The sequence below is a fragment of the Bos mutus genome, chromosome 2 (genome assembly GCF_027580195.1).
Source record: "Bos mutus isolate GX-2022 chromosome 2, NWIPB_WYAK_1.1, whole genome shotgun sequence".
NCBI classification, from domain to species: domain Eukaryota; kingdom Metazoa; phylum Chordata; class Mammalia; order Artiodactyla; family Bovidae; genus Bos; species Bos mutus.
Genome location: NC_091618.1, coordinates 41,020,556 through 41,038,810, shown reverse-complemented (window position 1 = coordinate 41,038,810; position 18,255 = coordinate 41,020,556). Strand labels below are relative to the sequence as shown.

General features: G+C 37.4%; 1 protein-coding gene across 4 annotated transcripts in view; it reads left to right on the top strand.

Annotated features, from left to right (window-relative positions):
* The window catches only part of ADAM23 (ADAM metallopeptidase domain 23), a 194,662-nt gene that overhangs the window by 105,844 nt on the left and 70,563 nt on the right, over positions 1-18,255 (top strand). For all 4 annotated transcript variants that reach the window (XM_070387704.1, XM_070387698.1, XM_070387689.1 and 1 more), the window contains exons 5-9: positions 6,675-6,757; positions 7,792-7,855; positions 12,466-12,538; positions 13,517-13,593; positions 15,267-15,332. In XM_070387704.1, the coding sequence (XP_070243805.1) occupies positions 6,675-6,757; positions 7,792-7,855; positions 12,466-12,538; positions 13,517-13,593; positions 15,267-15,332 (363 nt within the window). The remainder of the gene's footprint in view (positions 1-6,674; positions 6,758-7,791; positions 7,856-12,465; positions 12,539-13,516; positions 13,594-15,266; positions 15,333-18,255) is intronic.

The window sequence follows — 18,255 nt, the reverse complement described above, 5'->3', positions numbered from 1 at the left end:
CAAAGTTTTGGTAATTTACAGTAGAACAGAGAAAATAAAATTGTTTTTAGCCTAACAATATTATAAATATTTTAACAGGCATTAAAATTTCTGCTAAACTTTTGTTTTTAAAAGATGTATAATGTATCCAATTCATTTGCTATAATTTGTTTAATCCCACAATGATAGACATTTAAAATTGCTTCTAATATTTCACTGTACAAATAATTTTAAGTACTGGTGCTTAGTCACTCACTCGTGTCTGAGTCTTTGTGACCGCATGGACTTTGGCCCACCAGCTCCACTATCCATGGGGATTCTCCAGGCAAGAAAACTGGAGTGGGTTGCCATAACTTTAAGTAAAACCCTTCTAAATATATTTTGTGTACTTCTTTAATAATTGCTTAAGGATTACTTTCAAGAATGGAATTTTCTGGGTTAAAGAGTTGGTACATTTTTAAGGCTTTTGCTACATATTCACAGTTTTTCTTTCTAAAATTTTGTATAAATTCATACTCCTACTATCATTGCATATCTATTTTTAAAAGTGTGTCTTTAAAGTTCACATTGTGTTCCATGTTAAGAAAATCTTCATACCGAATACCAGAAAAGAAAATTAGTATATAAGAATGGCAAGTTAAATAAGCCTGTTTTTACACCTTGCAAACTTTCTTCCAAATATCTCAAATTATTTAGACAAAAGTACACACGTGCATGCACACACACACACACACACACACAGTATTATTCAAATGACGAGGGAGGAACAGAATCACTAATAGCTTATTTGGCCTTAAAGTGAAATATAAATGTGTACATTTAAAATATTCTGGGAATTAGTTTCAAACAAAATGATGAGTCACACTTCAGAGCTACTACATGTCTAGGTGTTCCCATTTCATGACGACCAAGCCCCCACCTAGTTCCCACTTTTAACTAAGAAGAGGTTAATGTCTTATGCTTTTATTTTTGTTGAATGAAAGTGAATTAAAGGGGCTTCTTTCCTTGTGAAGTGAATATAGGAACTGAGAGGTCAACAGATTAAGTAGGCAGGATAGAATAGGTGCCAGGTATTAGTAAGTGCATATGAAAGAACTTTGCTTCTGCACCAGCAGTTCCTAGCATGATGCTTTGTACACAGTATACAACAAAACAACTTTGTTGATTTGTTGGTCAACGTTATTGATGAACCTATTATCATAAGTTATTTTTTAGTGTATCAGTTCTAAAGGAGTTAGGCATCAATATAATGGTATAATAGTTCTTTTTCAATTTAGTATATTTCTATTAAATCCCTTATAGGTGAACCATTCACTTTAAATGCTTGCTAATACTTTGGTTTCTCCTCTTAGTAAAGGAACTACCAGCAGTGTAAGACTGAGTGGATAGGTAACAATGGTTCTGTCACCACCTTCCTTGTTACTCTTCATTTTTATCGGGTGGGGATATTGTCCTTTCCTAACTGTATTTTCTCACCCTGGCTTCTTCCTATTTCTTTGCTCACTCTTGCCCAGGGAAGAAAGAACGCTTTAACTGATGGGAAGGAGCTGAGCATGTCTGCATAGTCCCTTCCTCTTTTTTGGGGGGTGAGATTCACCTCCCTCCAGGAGGAACACATTTTCTCTACTTTCCCATATTCTAAGTTGTTCAGTGGCAGCCTCTATTTTGACCGCCCCACTTGGCATGCGGGATGTTAGTTTCCTGATCACGGATAGAACTTGTGCCCCCTGCAGTGGAAGTGCGGAATCCTAACCACTGGACTGCCAGAGAAGTCCCACAATTCTATTTTAATATATTAAAACTCACTGAATCACAAAAGAGTGTCTCAAAAAAAAAAAAAAAACAAAACTAAAAAAAGCACAAAACCTCAGATAGGTAATGGGAGTTTATTTACCCACTGTTTCAACAAACCTGAATCCTTTGGTCCTTTAAGACTGGCTTCTTCATGAGCCTAAGTGACAAGACCATTTTTATTCATTCATTAAACAGCTGTTGATTTCACTCACTCTGATCTCACATTATTCTAGAAGCTGGATATGCAATGGTGAACCTAGCAGATAAAAATCCCTGCCCTTGTAGGTTCTATATTCTATTCTCACCTTGGTTCTTTTCTTTGTCATCTTAATCATGTTGCCCTCCTAGAATCTGTGTGTGTGTGTGTTTCCTTATCAAGTCAGCACCATGGTCAAGCTCAAACTCACTTCTTCTGTGAATGCTGAGTATTGTCAGAGGCAATGAGCTTCTGTGGGCAAGGCTCTTGGCTGGGAGGTTAAAAAAAACACTCATCCCACACTGGTTCCCTACAAAGTTATTTTAAATCTGAATAGTATAACTTGCGTGAACTACTAAAAATATATATAGCACTAAAATTTATGTAGTACAGCTATATTTATAAATGTATAAATTAGGACATGTAAATGTTTTGATACCTGGACATTTTTTCCCCTTGAGTTTAGCAAAGATAAATAATTAAACTGGTGTTGGGTTCTCAAGTTGTCCAATTCTCTGAAATATTTTTTTGTATCCTTATTTTGCAGTATTCACATTCAGGTATATGCATCCTATTTTAAGTCCTTTTGACAATGCAATAATCTCCACTTATTAGATTCTCCATTTTTGTTGAATATAAGTACCCGACAGTTTTTAATCCGAAAATGCTGATGCCCCTGGAGACACATATAGACTTGTCTTGTGTCGTGCATCAGGTGAGCCCTTTTTGATTCTCCTGCCTGCTGTTTGCCTAGTTACAGGTCTGTGACCCCCTCAGAGGTGGTGATCTCAAAGTCTCTGACCAGTGCTCTTGAACTGTCTCAGGCCTTCCTGATTGCAGAAACACTGAAGCCTGCAGATGTGGGATTCAGTTTAGCTTTCCACTGTCTGCGGCAGAGCCTTTTAGTACTTTGTGACTCTCTCCCTGTTTGTACACAGAGATGGCAGTGACTGTTAGGCAGCGAGGGTTTCAGCTGGCTAGTACCTTGGATGGAGGCACCCTGGGAACTGACTATCCAGTGTCTTCATTAACAAGGCCCTCCCCCTGGAAGAGGCCCCTCTGACCTGACCTGCTCCTGTCATCCTGATACCCAAGAGGGAATACTTCTCAACAGGGATTTATTTAATATGAAATACCCAAAGATCTTACTTTGTGGTGACATTAACAAAGTGCTACATAATCTGGACAGTTGCCAAATAGTATTTTTCTGGTAATGCTTTCTCAAAAACTTAGTGTAAATTAAGCAATAAGGAAGTCAGAAAGTCTTCTAATACTACTAATATTAACACTAAATTAGGACTTGCCAAATTGCGTGTAGTGTTTAATATAATTACACAAGTTAGATATTAAAGCTTTCTTATGATGATAAACATCAGGGATTAGATATTACTGCAAGTCTCAAAGTCCTGGAAGTATGGTGCTCCACATCCACATATACAGTGAACCAAACAGTTCCCTTCAGATGCTGCTGCTGCTGCTGCTGCTAAGTCGCTTCAGTTGTGTCTGACTCTGTGCGACCCCATAGACGGCAGCCCACCAGGGTCCCCCGTCCCTGGGATTCTCCAGGCAAGAACACTGGAGTGGGTTGCCATTTCCTTCTCCAATGCCCCAACAAGTTTCAGAGTTGAATATGCAAATAGAATTTGACAAAGTATATAGAAGTCAATATTTGTGCATGGGAGTAGATTTTTGAGAAGCAAAAGCAACACTTTACAAAATAGTAACAAGATTGTAATACCAATTTTAGAAACTAACATTGAAACTTTACTAAAAGGAAACAAACTAAGTTGATTGGGGAGTGGTCATTTGGTATGTGGGTGCACCCTTTTATGCACTTAAATATCATCTGAGGCTATTGTAATACAGCTTAATAAGCAGTGATCAAGATGACTGTAAATCATCAATAAAAAGTCAAAGTCAGTATTCTATTTAAGAAATTTGGGATTAACATATACCCACGTATATATAAAATAATCAACAAGGACTTGCTGTATACAGGGAACTGTACTCAATATGCGTGTGTGTTAGTCACTTAGTCGTGTCTGACTCTTTGTGACCCCATGGACTGTAGCCCACCAGGTTCGTCTGTCCATGGGATTCTCCAGGCAAGAATACTGGAGTGGATTGCCATTTCCTTCTCCAGGGGATCTTCCTGACCCAGGGATCGAACCCAGGTCTCCTGCATTACGAGCGGATTCGTTACCATCTGAGCTATAGGGAAGTCCCTTCTACTCGTATATGTGTGTATAACTGAATCCTTTTGCTACGCGTGTGAAACTAGTACAACATTGTAAATCAGCTATATGTGTGTGTGTGTTAGTTTCTCAGTCGTGTCCAACTCTTTGTGACCCCATTGACTGTAGCTTGCCAGGCTCCTCTATCCATGGGATTCTCCAGGCAAGAATACTGGAGTGGGTAGCCATTCCCCTCTCCAGGGTATCTTCCCAACCCAGGGATTGAACCCAGGTCTCCTGAATTGCAGGCAGGTTTTTTATCATTTGAGCCACCAGGGAAATTACATTTCAATATTAAATTAAAAAAATAGGAAACTTCTGTTTAGACAGTGTGGATTACGTGCTTATATTTATCTCTAGTTCCTTATAGTGACATACTCAACAGTTAAGGAATTTAAAAAAGGGTATAAACCCACAAGGATTAAGAGAAGAGAAGACAGCTAAGAAGAGGTGTCCATGAGATTGTAGGAGCTAGAAAGTAGAGGGATGAAGAGTAGTTGTCCTAGGTTTGAGTTTTTCTTGCTCTGCTAAGTTCCACTGGGACAAAACCAAGCAGAACCAAGCCAACTTGTGTTTCTTCACCCATAAAGCCCCAGGAATTGAAAGTACCAGAAAACAGAAAGATTGGTTGAAAGTCTACTTGGAGAAGGTACTAAATCCCTGATCTACTCCCTGCCCTAGAGCCAGGCAGCCATTCCTCTGCTTTAGTAGAAGAGCTCAATTTGTAGAGAAAAATGGAAAGGAAGGGGCTTATCAGAGAAACAATAGAAGTTTCCCAGAACTGAAGTGCATGCGTTTTCTTTTTTTACTATTTTAATATATATATTATTATTACCTGCACTGACACATGCCCAAATGTGTTTCATGTGGAGTCGTAGGGTTTTTTTAAAAATTATTTTATATTGGAGTATTGTTGATTAACAATGTTGTATTAGTTTCAGGGTGTGCAGCAAAGTGATTCAGTTATACATATACAGATATTCATTCTTTTCAGATTCTTTTTCCCATATAGGTTATTACAGAATATTGGGTAGAATGCATTTTCTTGATTCGAAAGTGCCCAGCACAATCAATAAGCAAAGTTCCCTCCTGAGATCCATCATGAGATTTTGTGAAAATGGGTATGAATAGAATTTCCTGCAATCTTCTTGAAAAGGGAAACATAGATTGTATGGACAATGTTTAACATTAGAATAACTTCCAATTCTCAACATTAGAAGATTTAAAAGTGTGCACAATGCCTTTGAAATACTGAGAGAAAGTAATTATCAGTCTAGAATTCTCTCCCCACCCACATGATCTAGTGTGAAGATAGAAACGGGGTTTTCAACTTTCAAATTTATCTTTCATAAATACCTTTTCAACAAATTACCAGAGGGTGTGTACCTCCAGGAAAGGGGATCATGAAAGCAGAAGACGTAGGATCTAGGATTCAATACAGAAAGAGGACAGAGGAATTCCCAGAATGATGCTATAGACCAGTCCTGGGATGCAGCCATGCATCAGACCTCTCATGAGAGTGAAACAAGCGGTGTGTCTCCAGGAACAAAATGGATTTGATAACTTACCTGCTATAATGGATCATAGGAGAAGAGTTGTAGATAATATTTTAGATAATAGGGTCTGTACACATGCTGAATACATGGAAAAGCAAAGAAGAAAGAAAAGTTCTCAAAAAATTTTAAAATAGGGCATGAAAGACAATGTCATCAGAGTGGCACAGCTATGAACAATATTTGTGTAGTCATAATACAAACACTGAATATAATTTAACCAAAGGCTTCTGATGTGTGTTAGAATGTATTGTGGGCAAGAAGACTTTTTGAGATTCTATATTAGGAAGGTAATTTCTAAAGTGAAATAAATTAGGATATAACAGTATAAATATTCCATTCAGAAATACATAGGTAAACAGCAGAAGAAACAGCTGAAAGTGTTAAAAATAGTTGCTATGGAGGTGGTGAGAGAAAGTGCTAGGAAACTTCTGTGTGTGTGTGTGTTTTTAAATAGGTCTTGCAGTTACTATTTGCCTTTGGAAAGTAAATTCATACATTATTTCTAAAAAAATTTATCAACTGATTTTAAAAGGTAGGAAAGCAAATCGCCAAGTCTTATGTAGTTTTCCATAAAAAATGATGATAAACACCACCTTTGGGGGAATCACCTCAGTTATGTAGACGATTTTATTCCCTAACAATATCTGCTAAGTGTCTACTCCCTCACATGCTTAGGAAAGGTATAAAAGTTGTTCCAGCTGCATTAATGTCTTATTCCTGTTAAAGCCTTTTCTTCATTACGTCGAATATACACCTGCTTCTTATAGAAAAATTGTAAAATTGAGATTTCATAACAACCTGGAGGCATTTCTCGGATCATCCCTGCCTTTCTTTTGGCTTTACAGATGCATCCCAAAGAGAGAATCATGCTGGAGACAGCATCATTTATCAATAAAATCTTCTTCTGTGTTACAGGGTGGAGAGCACTGTTACTACCATGGAAACATCAGAGGAGTCAAGGACTCAAGGGTGGCTCTGTCAACCTGCAATGGACTTCAGTATGTGGGACTCTCATAGGGAGAATCGCCTTGCTTTCTTCCGTTCCTTTCACCCTTTCCATCTTGTCTTTCATAGATATTTATTTTAGTGACTCTTCTGTACCAGTCCTGGGATAGAGACTGGATGTGGTGAACAAGGAGAGCGTAGTCCCTGCTCTCTTAACACTTAGAGTTCGCAGGTGATTTAGAGATTAAATAAATGATTATACAGATTGTTATTTAACTGCCATTTTGGTGGGTACTGTGAAGGAGAAGGACAGGGACTTTGGGGGCGGCTGAACCTAGCCCAGAAAGGTTGCCCAGAGATATCTCCCAGAAGAACTATCAGTCAGCTTAACCTAAGGATAAGGTGAAGGTGGCCAGGCAAGGGTGGTTTGAAAGAAGAGGAGCCCGTGCTTCGGTTTTCAGGCAGGTTCTTAAAAAACATTTGTAGGTGCCTTTTAGACTCAAACACAGTAGCACTTCGTGGAAAAATCTGTTACGGCCATGTGATGAAAAGGATCTTGAAAATCTTATTTACACACTTTACAAAAAATCCTGTGTCTCTCAAAATTAAATGTGGTTCCCAACACAGTCTTAACAGAAATTCACAATTTGCAAGCATAGAGATAATTCTGTTTGCCTCTTCAGAATCAAATGTTTTTAGATTATTCTTATACACTAAGAACCTGTTTTCTTACAGATGATACTGGATTTGCGAATCAAATTTGTACTAGTTGTACATGGTTCGGTAATATCTCGAGATATTAGAACAGCATCAATAGTCCTATCCCAATTTGACCTTCTTATCTGTTCATTTAATTCCAAAAACTAATCATACCAGGTATAATGTGTATACGTCTCTTGTACACTTTTTGCACTTTCCGTAGCCTAGACCTTGTCTAGTGCAGTGCTAGGACCACAGGGTGATTCCATGCAGATATGTGAATTTGATTTGAGGCAGAATAAAGGTATTTATTCAGATGCACTCATTTTTAAAGACAGTGTGTTTGCTGTATGTGTTAACTCTCTTTCTGTGGTTCCTTGTGTCGTAGTGGTATGTTTGAAGATCATACTTTTGTGTATATGATAGAACCACTGGACCTGGTTCACAATGAGGTGAGTGTGACTGTGACATCAATTTTTTTATGGTGCTTTATTTTTCCAGAATTTTGTTTTTGAGAAATCAAGAGATGATCACGTAGATTTCAAAATACATTTATCTAGAGCAGTACATGGGGTCGCTAAGAGTCGGACACGACTGAACGACTTCACTTTCACTTTTCACTTTCATGCATTGGAGAAGGAAATGGCAACCCACTCCAGTGTTCTTGCCTGGAGAATCCCAGGGACGGGGGAACCTGATGGGTTGCTGTCTATGGGGTCGCACAGAGTCAGACACGACTGAAGTGACTTAGCAGCAGCAGAGCACTTTATTTCACATTTAGGCTGGAAACATGAGTTTTGAAGCTTAGGTTGCATGTCGAAGGTGGCATGTCAATAAGGGATGGTAAGAGGCCTCAAATATTTTCTGAAGCTAAGATCAGTTCTTCCCAGTCAGAAGAGAAAACAGATAAGATGCTTTATTTTATACTGACCAATTTGTTTTCCTTTAAGCAAGCTTTTATTCTCATGGTCTTTAGATAGTTGTATGACTGTAAGCAAGTATATATATAACTTTTATGAGTCTAAGAATCTTCAGTGGGGAGATTTGTGGGTTCAACTATGATTACATTAAACAGTATTTATTTTTCTTTTGAGATATGGAAGAAAATAATGTTTAGAGTCATGCATAGGCCAGCAACCTAGGTAAGAAATCATGAAGGCATTATGTTAAGTAGGTTAAGTCAGCCGGAACAAGGCAAACATTATGTGATCTCATTTGTATGTGGAATCTAAATAACTGAACTCATGTGAACACAACAGATTTGTGGTTACCAGAGACTGGTGGGGGAAATGAGTGAAGGTGGTCAGAAGAACACACTTCCAACTATAAGTTAAGTAAATTCTGGGGATGCAGTGTACAGCATGTGACTGTCATTAACAATATAGTATTGTATATTTCAGAGCTGCTGAGAATAGATTTTAAAAGTTCTTAACACAAGGAAAAAAATGCATAACTAAGTGAAGTGATGGATATTAACTACACTTATTGTGGTGTTCATTTTGAGAATAGATTTTAAAAGTTCTTAACACAAGGAAAAAAATGCATAACTAAGTGAAGTGATGGATATTAACTACACTTATTGTGGTGTTCATTTTGAGAATAGATTTTAAAAGTTCTTAACACAAGGAAAAAAATGCATAACTAAGTGAAGTGATGGATATTAACTACACTTATTGTGGTGTTCATTTTGAGAATAGATTTTAAAAGTTCTTAACACAAGGAAAAAAATGCATAACTAAGTGAAGTGATGGATATTAACTACACTTATTGTGGTGTTCATTGTATAATATATACATCTATCAAATCATTATGTTGTATACTTTAAACTTTTCCAGTGCTATAGGTCAATGATATCTCAATAAAACTGGAAAAAGGAAATCATGTACTCTGATCATGTTGCTAACTAATAGAATGCAACTAAATTTAAATTTTTGTATATTTATGTATTCATGCTTCCCTGGTGGCTCAGACAGTAAAGAAATTTGCCTGCAATGCAGGAGGCCTGGGTTCAATCCTTGGGTTGGGAAGATCCTGTGGAGGAGGGCATGGCAACCCATTCCAGTATTCTCGTGTGGAGAATCCCCATAGACAGAGGAGCCTGGTGGGCTATAGTCCATGGGATCGTAGAGTCATACACAAGTGAGCGGCTAAGCACACATATATTCATCAGTATTATAATAAGGGCTTTCTACGTACTGGATATTATTTTAGGTGCTGGGGATAAAATGGTGAACAGAATAGACGTAGAACCTGAGCCTAATAGAGTGTGTAGTCTTCAGGGGCAGAGACAGAAATAAATAGGTGAATATACCCTCCTCCAGGGGATCTTCCCAACCCAGGGATCGAAACTGTATCTCTTACATCTCCTACATTGGCAGGTGGATTCTTTACCACTAGTGCCACTTGGAAAGGTGGGGAGGAGAGTTAAAATTTGTATTAACTGTCCAGGGCAGGGCACATGAGGTGGTGATTTTGGATGAAGACCTTCAGGAAATTAGGGGACTGGATGTGTATTTCAGGAGAAGAACAAGTGCAAAGGCCCTGAGGTAGGAGCATTCTCAGTGTGTTTCAGGAACTGCAAGGAGCTCTGCTGGCTTGGAGAGCAACAGACAGTAGGAAGTGAAGGTGCTGAGAGGTATCAGTTGGGAAGTCATAACAGTGAAAAGTACTGCTGATGGGAAAATAGCAGTTTGAAAGTGATAGCATCAGGATATTGCAGTCATTGATGGGGAGCAGAAAAAGGTTTTTTTTAAATCTTTAGAGACTTAAAATGTAGATAGGATAAATTTAGAGACAGGAAATAGTCATTCAGGCTATTGATAATAATAGTTGAAGAGACAAATATTTATTTTCTTTATATGGCAACATGTGTATGAATATGGGGTAATTTCAAATTTGAGGCAGAAAACTCTTTATGTTTGAGTAAAGCAGTAGTATTTTTAACCGATAATTAAAAAATGATCAGATAATGAAGATCACCCCACCTAGATATATAAAGACATTTTGATTAAGTAAAATATTTTTCCCTTACTCTACTTGTAGGTAGATAAACTTATGTAGAGCACAATTATTTGACTCATACAGTAAAAACTTGACTTTGATTTCTGGCATTGATTAAGGATCCTGTGACCCTAAAATAAAACAAAAACAAAGCCAAAGAGAAAAACAACTCCCCCCACCAAATAACAACTCTCTAAGCCTTGAGTTTTTAAATGGGTAAAATGAAATAATTTTTCATTGCATCCCTCATAGGGAAATTTTACACATTTGATAAATTAATAATATACATGACTATGTCTATTAAACTGTTGAAGAGATTTATAAGGTGTTATTATCATAATGTTTACAGCATTGGTTTTGCATTGTTAAACCCATAATCCTATTCTTCAGGAGCTGATTGTTATATACTTGATGGCTTTTCTCTTTTGCCTTCCTTTTTACTGCCTGCCTTTCATTCATGCAACGATTTATCCTCATCTTCACCATGGGAGAGGGAAAGAAACAATGCTCGAAACTTTAGTTGGTTTTTAAAATTATGTTGCTAGTTGTGGGTTTCATCACTCCACATATCTTTTCACCTGATACCAGAATTGAGTCTATGGTACTTGAATTTAAATTTTTGATATTTAATTTACTACTAATTTTAGTATGCCTTATAAATCCAGTAATATGGATAGGGTATTTCCTGTGAGAACTCATGTTACTTCTCAAATAATAAATGAATGGCAAAACTGTTAATTATTATGTCTTTTTATGTAATTTAATAAGAGCACTTTTATTTTTTTTTTTTTTTATTTTTTTCTATTGATAATTAAGTTTCTGATTTTTATTTATTTATTTTTATTTTATTTTATTTTTGAAAACTCTATAATTTTGTATTAGTTTTGCCAAATATTGAAATGGATCCGCCACAGGTATACATGTGTTCCCCATCCTGAACCCTCCTCCCACCTCCCTCCTCCCTCCCCATACCATCCCTCTGGGTCGTCCCAGTGCACCAGCCCCAAGCATCCAGTATCGTGCATCGAACCTGGACTGGCAACTCGTTTCATACATGATATTATACATGTTTCAGTGCCATTCTCCCAAATCTTCCCACCCTCTCCCTCTCCCACAGAGTCCATAAGACTGTTCTATACATCAATGTCTAAGAGCACTTTTTAAAATAAGTTTTTTTTTCTGATTATAAAACATTGTGGGGAATTTGGAGAAGTGCAATAAGCAAATATTTAACTGAATAGTATTTATCCATTATCCGATCCCCTAGAGATAACTTCTCTTTACCTTTCAGTGCACATTCTTCCAGTGTTTCAGTGATATGTTCCCATATTTTAAAAAATAAATGGACCATTATTTTGTAATATAATTTTAACTCATTAATGTATCCTCTGAACCCCAATATTTTTGTTAAGTGGCAATGAAATATGCACCATATGGAGTGCTTGTGAGCATTAAATTGATAAATTAGTAGCACATCCTTTGTACTCAGTAATGGAAGCTTATAGTGATGGAAATAAGACTTCAATAAAAGTGTAATATCTTGGGCAAAGGATATGGATATTTTCAAGATTGTTGATGGACTTATTAAATTTCTCTCTGACCTGTGCTACCAGCAGTGTGTAAGAGTGATTTTTGCCTTGCAACTGTAATTGACTATGGTTGTCATAATTTTTAAACCTTTGCCAACCTGCTGGCAAAAGTTGGCATATCTTTTTACTTGCATTTTGAAGAAGTGTTAAAGTATTCATCTTACATTGTGCAATCATTGCCCATTTGTGTTTCTTTCTTGTGAATTTCTTATGCATGGGTTTGAAGAAAGTTAAGGTTTAAGAGTACTAATGAAACTATGCTTTTTATCTAAACTGGGGCAATTGGATGATGCTGTATTTTATTTGAAGTTCAACTTTTAACAAGACATATACTTTTCATTTTTGGTAACTAAACCATTAGCATATAAATATTCCCATTTTAGGGAGGATATTAGAGAAAGTGCTAGCTAGCACTGTTCCATACAGATGTAATCATATCTTGCTTTTTAATTGACTAATTGTTTTTGTTTCAGAAAAGCACAGGTCGACCACATATAATCCAGAAAATCTTGGCAGGACAATATTCTAAGCAAATGAAGAATCTCAGTAAGTTTTCATTAAAGTAGCCATTCTGTTTTATGTACTAGAGGCTTTGACTTGAAGCTTGGTAGATACGCAGGCTGGTTGGAAAGTGGAATTGGTTTGAGATCTGGAGTGAGCAGTGTTGGTGGGCAGCTCATGTGGCTTTCATGTAATGAAGCATGAAGAGTCGTTTCCAATGGAAAGACTGAAATATGAAACTCAGATGTAAAGTTGTGTTAGAAACTGTAGAGTGTGGCCATATTTAACAGTTATTTACAGGGAGGTTCATCCTTAGATTTTCATGGAAGTTTACTGCTCTTTGACCAGCTGGCACTCTCTCTGTTATGGTCTGGTTCTGAGGCATCTTAAGCATGCTGATTTGGCAAAAGCCACTTTTGGATTATTGGGATATGCAATGGTATTTCTCTGTATCAGTACCAAAAGTCCTTAGTAATTTATGCAAAAGGTTATGCCATGCATTCTTTTTAATTCTAAAATAAATTAAGGGGACTTCCCTGGTAGTTCTGTGGCTAAGACTCCACGATCCCAGTGCAGGGGACCTGAGTTTGATCCCTGGTCAGGGAACTAGATCCCTGACATGCCACAATGGAGACTGAAGATTTGGTGAAGCCAAATAATAAAAACCCTTTAAGAAAAGGAAAGCATTTTAAAAATAAAGTGAATTAAGTATAGTAGAATTCTAAATTTTCAGATATCTAGGGTCAGGTGCTTGTAGATCAAATATGCATATTCCCAGGAGTCTTGAATAGCTCATTGTATTTTTCATGAGGTTTGGAAGAAAATGATGCTTTTGGATTACATTTGTGACCATGAAAATGTGAACTGTTTAATAATTGGCGTGCTTTTCCCACCTTAGTTTATTTTCATTTTGAGAAGACAAATGCTATCAATGCTGCTATTCCCTCACATAATATTTTTAAAACATTCTCCCATTGAAATGCAGTCAAACATAAATTTTGGTATTCTTTCTCTTTTGCACAGGTATGGAAAGCAGTGACCGGTGGCCCTTTCTATCCGAATTACAGTGGCTGAAAAGGAGACAGAAGAGAGCAGTAAATGTGAGTGTGGCACTGAGTTTCTAAATAAGAAGCCTGTAATTATATAATCAACAATTTTCATAGAGCTCCTATGTATTGATAAATGTATAGGGGCTTTGGAATTGAAATTATATTCTTAGTCTATTTCATAATAGGTTAGAAAGCTGTAATGATGGGGACTGTTTAGTAATTACATGGTGAATGCTATGTAACCAAAAATTAATTCCACAGCATATGGATTACATGGTAATTTACTTGATAACTTAATGAGTAATTGTACTCATTAAAAAATTGCATTTTTTATGTTTTTGTCTGTGTCACACAGTCTGTGGGATTTTAGCTTGCTGACCAGGGATTGAACCCATGCCCCTGCAATAGAATGTGGAGTCCTAACCATTGGACTGCCAGGGAATTCCCCAAAATTGCACATTTAAGATAATGTTTTGCTAAATGTAATTTTTATGGAAAATTAGACCACCAGCCATCAAAAACTTAGTGATAGGTCAAATCACCCTCTCTTTTATGATCTTGTCTTTGTATTGTGGTGATTATGGATACAGTTTTTTTAACTTAAAGATCTGTTTTTGCTTACTCTTGAAATTGCAGTTGGTAATAATAAATTTTGTATAGACTGTTGACGTTTGACTGCAGTCCAGTCTTATCAAATATAAACTGATCAATGACCATGTGCTCTGCTAACTATGAAAAACAAATGATAGTCCAAATGACAGCTAAAATACTTAGCCCTTGCTCTTTAAAGGATTATCTAGTAATCAAACTTTAGAACATGATAATTGTCAACATTTGTTCCTTTGAGAAGTTGTGTGGTTAGGAATTAGTACAGTGAAATTATGAGAATTTAATTCCCCTGAATTCAGGTTTCTATATGACTACACTGGTACCTATTCCAGATGTACTATGCTGTTCTTATTGAGATTTATTTATTTTAACATATTAGTAATTATGCATTTTTCTCTAGAATATTTTTACATGTAAAAATTGTATGAAAACCACATGAGCTCCTCTCTATCTGGATGAATACTTAATGATAATTAAATACAGTTCTTTTCTGAGCAATTGTGCATTTGTTGTTGTTTAGTTGCTCAGTCATGGCCAACTCTTTGCAACCCCATGGACTATATAGCCCAACAGACTCCTCTATCTGTGGGGCTTTTCAGGCAGGAATATTGGAGTGGGTGTCCAGTTCTTCTTCCAGGGGATCTTCCTCACCCAGGGATCAAACCCATGTCTTCTGCAAGTCTCCTGCATTGCAGGCAGATATTTTATCACTAAGCTACTGCGGAAGCCCGATTGTATGTTTTGTCTTTTTTGTTCAGTTGCTAAGTCGTGTCTGGCTCTTTGTGACCCTACAGACTATATGGGTTCTTCAGGCAAGAATACTAGAGTGCCATTTCCTTCTCCAAAGGATCTTCTGGACCAGGGATCAAACGCATGTCTCCTGCATTGGCAGGCAGATTCTTTACCACTGAGCCACCAGGGAAGCCCAATTGTGTGTTTACCCACAGTTTATAGTCACTTTTTCCTTCCATTTCCCTGACCAGGTTTCTTTGAGGATGTTCATAACGTGAGCAGCAAAGAGTTCTGAAATTCTAAGTCAGTCTTCCATTTAACAGTCAGCATTAGAGATATTTTCTTTAACCACCATTCTGATCACATATTTTTATTTTCTATAGCCATCCCGTGGTGTGTTTGAAGAAATGAAATATTTGGAACTAATGATTGTTAATGATCACAAAACGGTAAGAATACAGAATCAATGGGTTTTAGACTGAACAGTTTACTTAAGAAACAACAATAATCTTCTCTTAACTTCTGTCAAAGTGAAATACTTAAAAGACATGTGAAGAATAATTATTATCCTCCATTGGCCCTTCTTGAGGATAAAGTAGGAATTTTCTTAACTGTACTCTGCTGAACGACTTTCCTTATAAAATATCTTGGCTGAAGCCCAGAGCATTCTGAAGGGTCTTGGTCAGTAGGCTGTTTGCTAGTACAGTTGAATCCACAGATACAGATGGCTGACTGAATCTATTGTAGTGTACTGCACAATTTTATATAAAGTCCTTGAGCATCAGGATTTTGGCATCTTTGCTGCTGCTGCTGCTGCTAAGTCGCTTCAGTCATGTCTGACTCTGTGCGACCCCATAGATGGCAGCTGGCATCTTTAGGGGCTCGTAGAACCAACCACCCTTGGATACTGCAGGACCACTTTATACCCAATACTTGTGATGTTCTGGTAAATGCTTAACATTTGGTTCTCTGAAAAAAAAAAAAGCTTTGATTTAAAATATTGTAAAGTAATTAGCCTCCAATTAAAATAGATAAATTTATATTATAAAAATAATAAAATGTTTGCTGACACTGCTATATGTATATAAGATAGGTTAACTAATAAGGATCTATTGTATAGCACAGGGAACTCTACTCAATACTCTATAATGGCAGATATGGGAAAAAAGTGCATATATGTGTATGTATGACTGATTCACTTTGGTGTACACCTGAAAACGATGCAGCTTTGTAAATCAACTATACTCCAATAAAAAATGTTAAAAAATGTTTGCTGATATCCATAGTGTAAATACAGAGAAGGCAATGGCACCCCACTCCAGTACTCTTGCCTGGAAAATCCCATGGACAGAGGAGCCTGGTGGGCTGCTGTCCATGGGGTCGCTACAAGTTGGACATGACTGAGCGACTTCACTTTCACTTTTCACTTGCATGCATTGGAGGAGGAAATGGCAACCCACTCCAGTGTTCTTGCCTGGAGATTCCCAGGGACGGGGGAGCCTGGTGGGCTGCCGTCTATGGGGTCGCACAGAGTCGGACACGACTGAAGCAACTTAGCAGCAGCAGCAGCAGCAGCATGGTGTAAATACTCCTCCATGGCTGATTTCAAGCTACCAAAGTGATGTCATTAAATGAGGATCTGGGAAAGATGTGTTCAGTTAGCTCTTGTGAATTGGTGGCAGCTGGCTCCAGTACCCTACTGCCCCATTTTTCAAACTGTTTAGGGCACTTGTAATTTTTGTTATAATTACATAATTCAGTTTTTTAAGCTGTATAAACTAAGGCAAAGAATAATTTGCTTTATGAAAGCTAAGTAACATTTTTGGAGAGACTTTATAAAGATGGGACTGTTAAGACACACCTACAAGTCAGGTATAGATGAAAAACTTGTAAAAAATTGCAACAAAAATTCATATTATTTGGAAATAGCTTTAAGTCCTTGTTTTTCTTTAAGGAAATCAAAGTTAGGTTAATAACCTATTAGATTAGATTTTATATAATGTATATGTAATATAACCTATTGCTGTTGTGTCCGACTCTTTGCAACCCCATGGACTGCAGCACTCCAGGCTTCCCTGTCCATCACCAACTCCTGAGCTTGCTCAAACTCATATCCATTGAGTCGGTGATGCCATCCAACCAGCTCGACCTCTGTCGTCCTCTTCTCCTCCTGCCTTCAATGTTTCCCAGCATCAGGGTCTTTTCTAATGAGTCAGCTCTTCGCATCAGGTGACCAAAGTATTGGAGCTTCAGCTTCAGCATCAGTCCTTCCAATGAATATTCAGGATTGATTTCCTTTAGGATTTAACTGTTTTGATCTCCTTGCTGTCCAAGGGACTATTATGTGAAATTCTAATCAGCAGAACAGCCCTTAAAACTATACGTTTTAAAAAATGTTGATTTTATTTATATCTAAACTTTTTTGGGGTCTCTGCTTTAACTGATGTTTTCCATTAATTACCAAGTACTGGCTCAATTATGCTGAATATGAAGCTATTCAGGAGCATCTCTCTTAGTATGATATGCAGACTTATGTTATGAACCAGTAGCTTTATAAGTACATTGCTTGAATCTTAGGAGGAAGCAGAATTAAATACAATTTAGGACAGATCTTTTGTGATAGAAAGGAAAACCGAAAGTGTGGATAGCCATTTTAGATAACAAAGGCTAAAATATGACTTTCTGAAGGACATTAATTTCCTTGAAATGCCAAGATAATTTCCTTGAAATGCCAAGATAATTTTTTTGTCTGAATTATTTTTGTTGATTGGAGCTACTTCTCAATCTTTAGGCATGTGGTAAAATTATTTTAGAATAAAATTCTAGGCTATTTTAGAAGCCTAAACTTTCAAAATTTCTTTGGAAGGAATGATGCTAAAGCTGAAACTCCAGTACTTTGGCCACCTCATGTGAAGAGTTGACTCATTGGAAAAGACTCTGATGCTGGGAGGGATTGGGGGCAGGAGGAGAAGGGAACGACAGAGGATGAGATGGCTGGATGGCATCACCGACTCCATGGACATGAGTCTGGGTGAACTCCGGGAGTTGGTGATGGACAGGGAGGCCTGGTGTGCTGTGATTCATGGGGTCGCAAAGAGTTGGACATAACTGAGCGACTGAACTGAACTGAAACGTTCCCCAACATCCAGTGTACAATATTTACAGTAGTGAAAATAATAATTAATAAGATATGCTGCCAAGTCGCTTCAGTCGTGTCTGACTCTGTGAGACCCCATGGACTGCAGCCTACCAGGCTTCTCCGTCCATGGGATTCTCCAGGTAAGAACACTGGAGTGGGTTGCCATTTCCTTCTCCAAATTAAGATATAGACATTACCTTTAAATTCACAAAGTGCATTCACATATAGCTGGT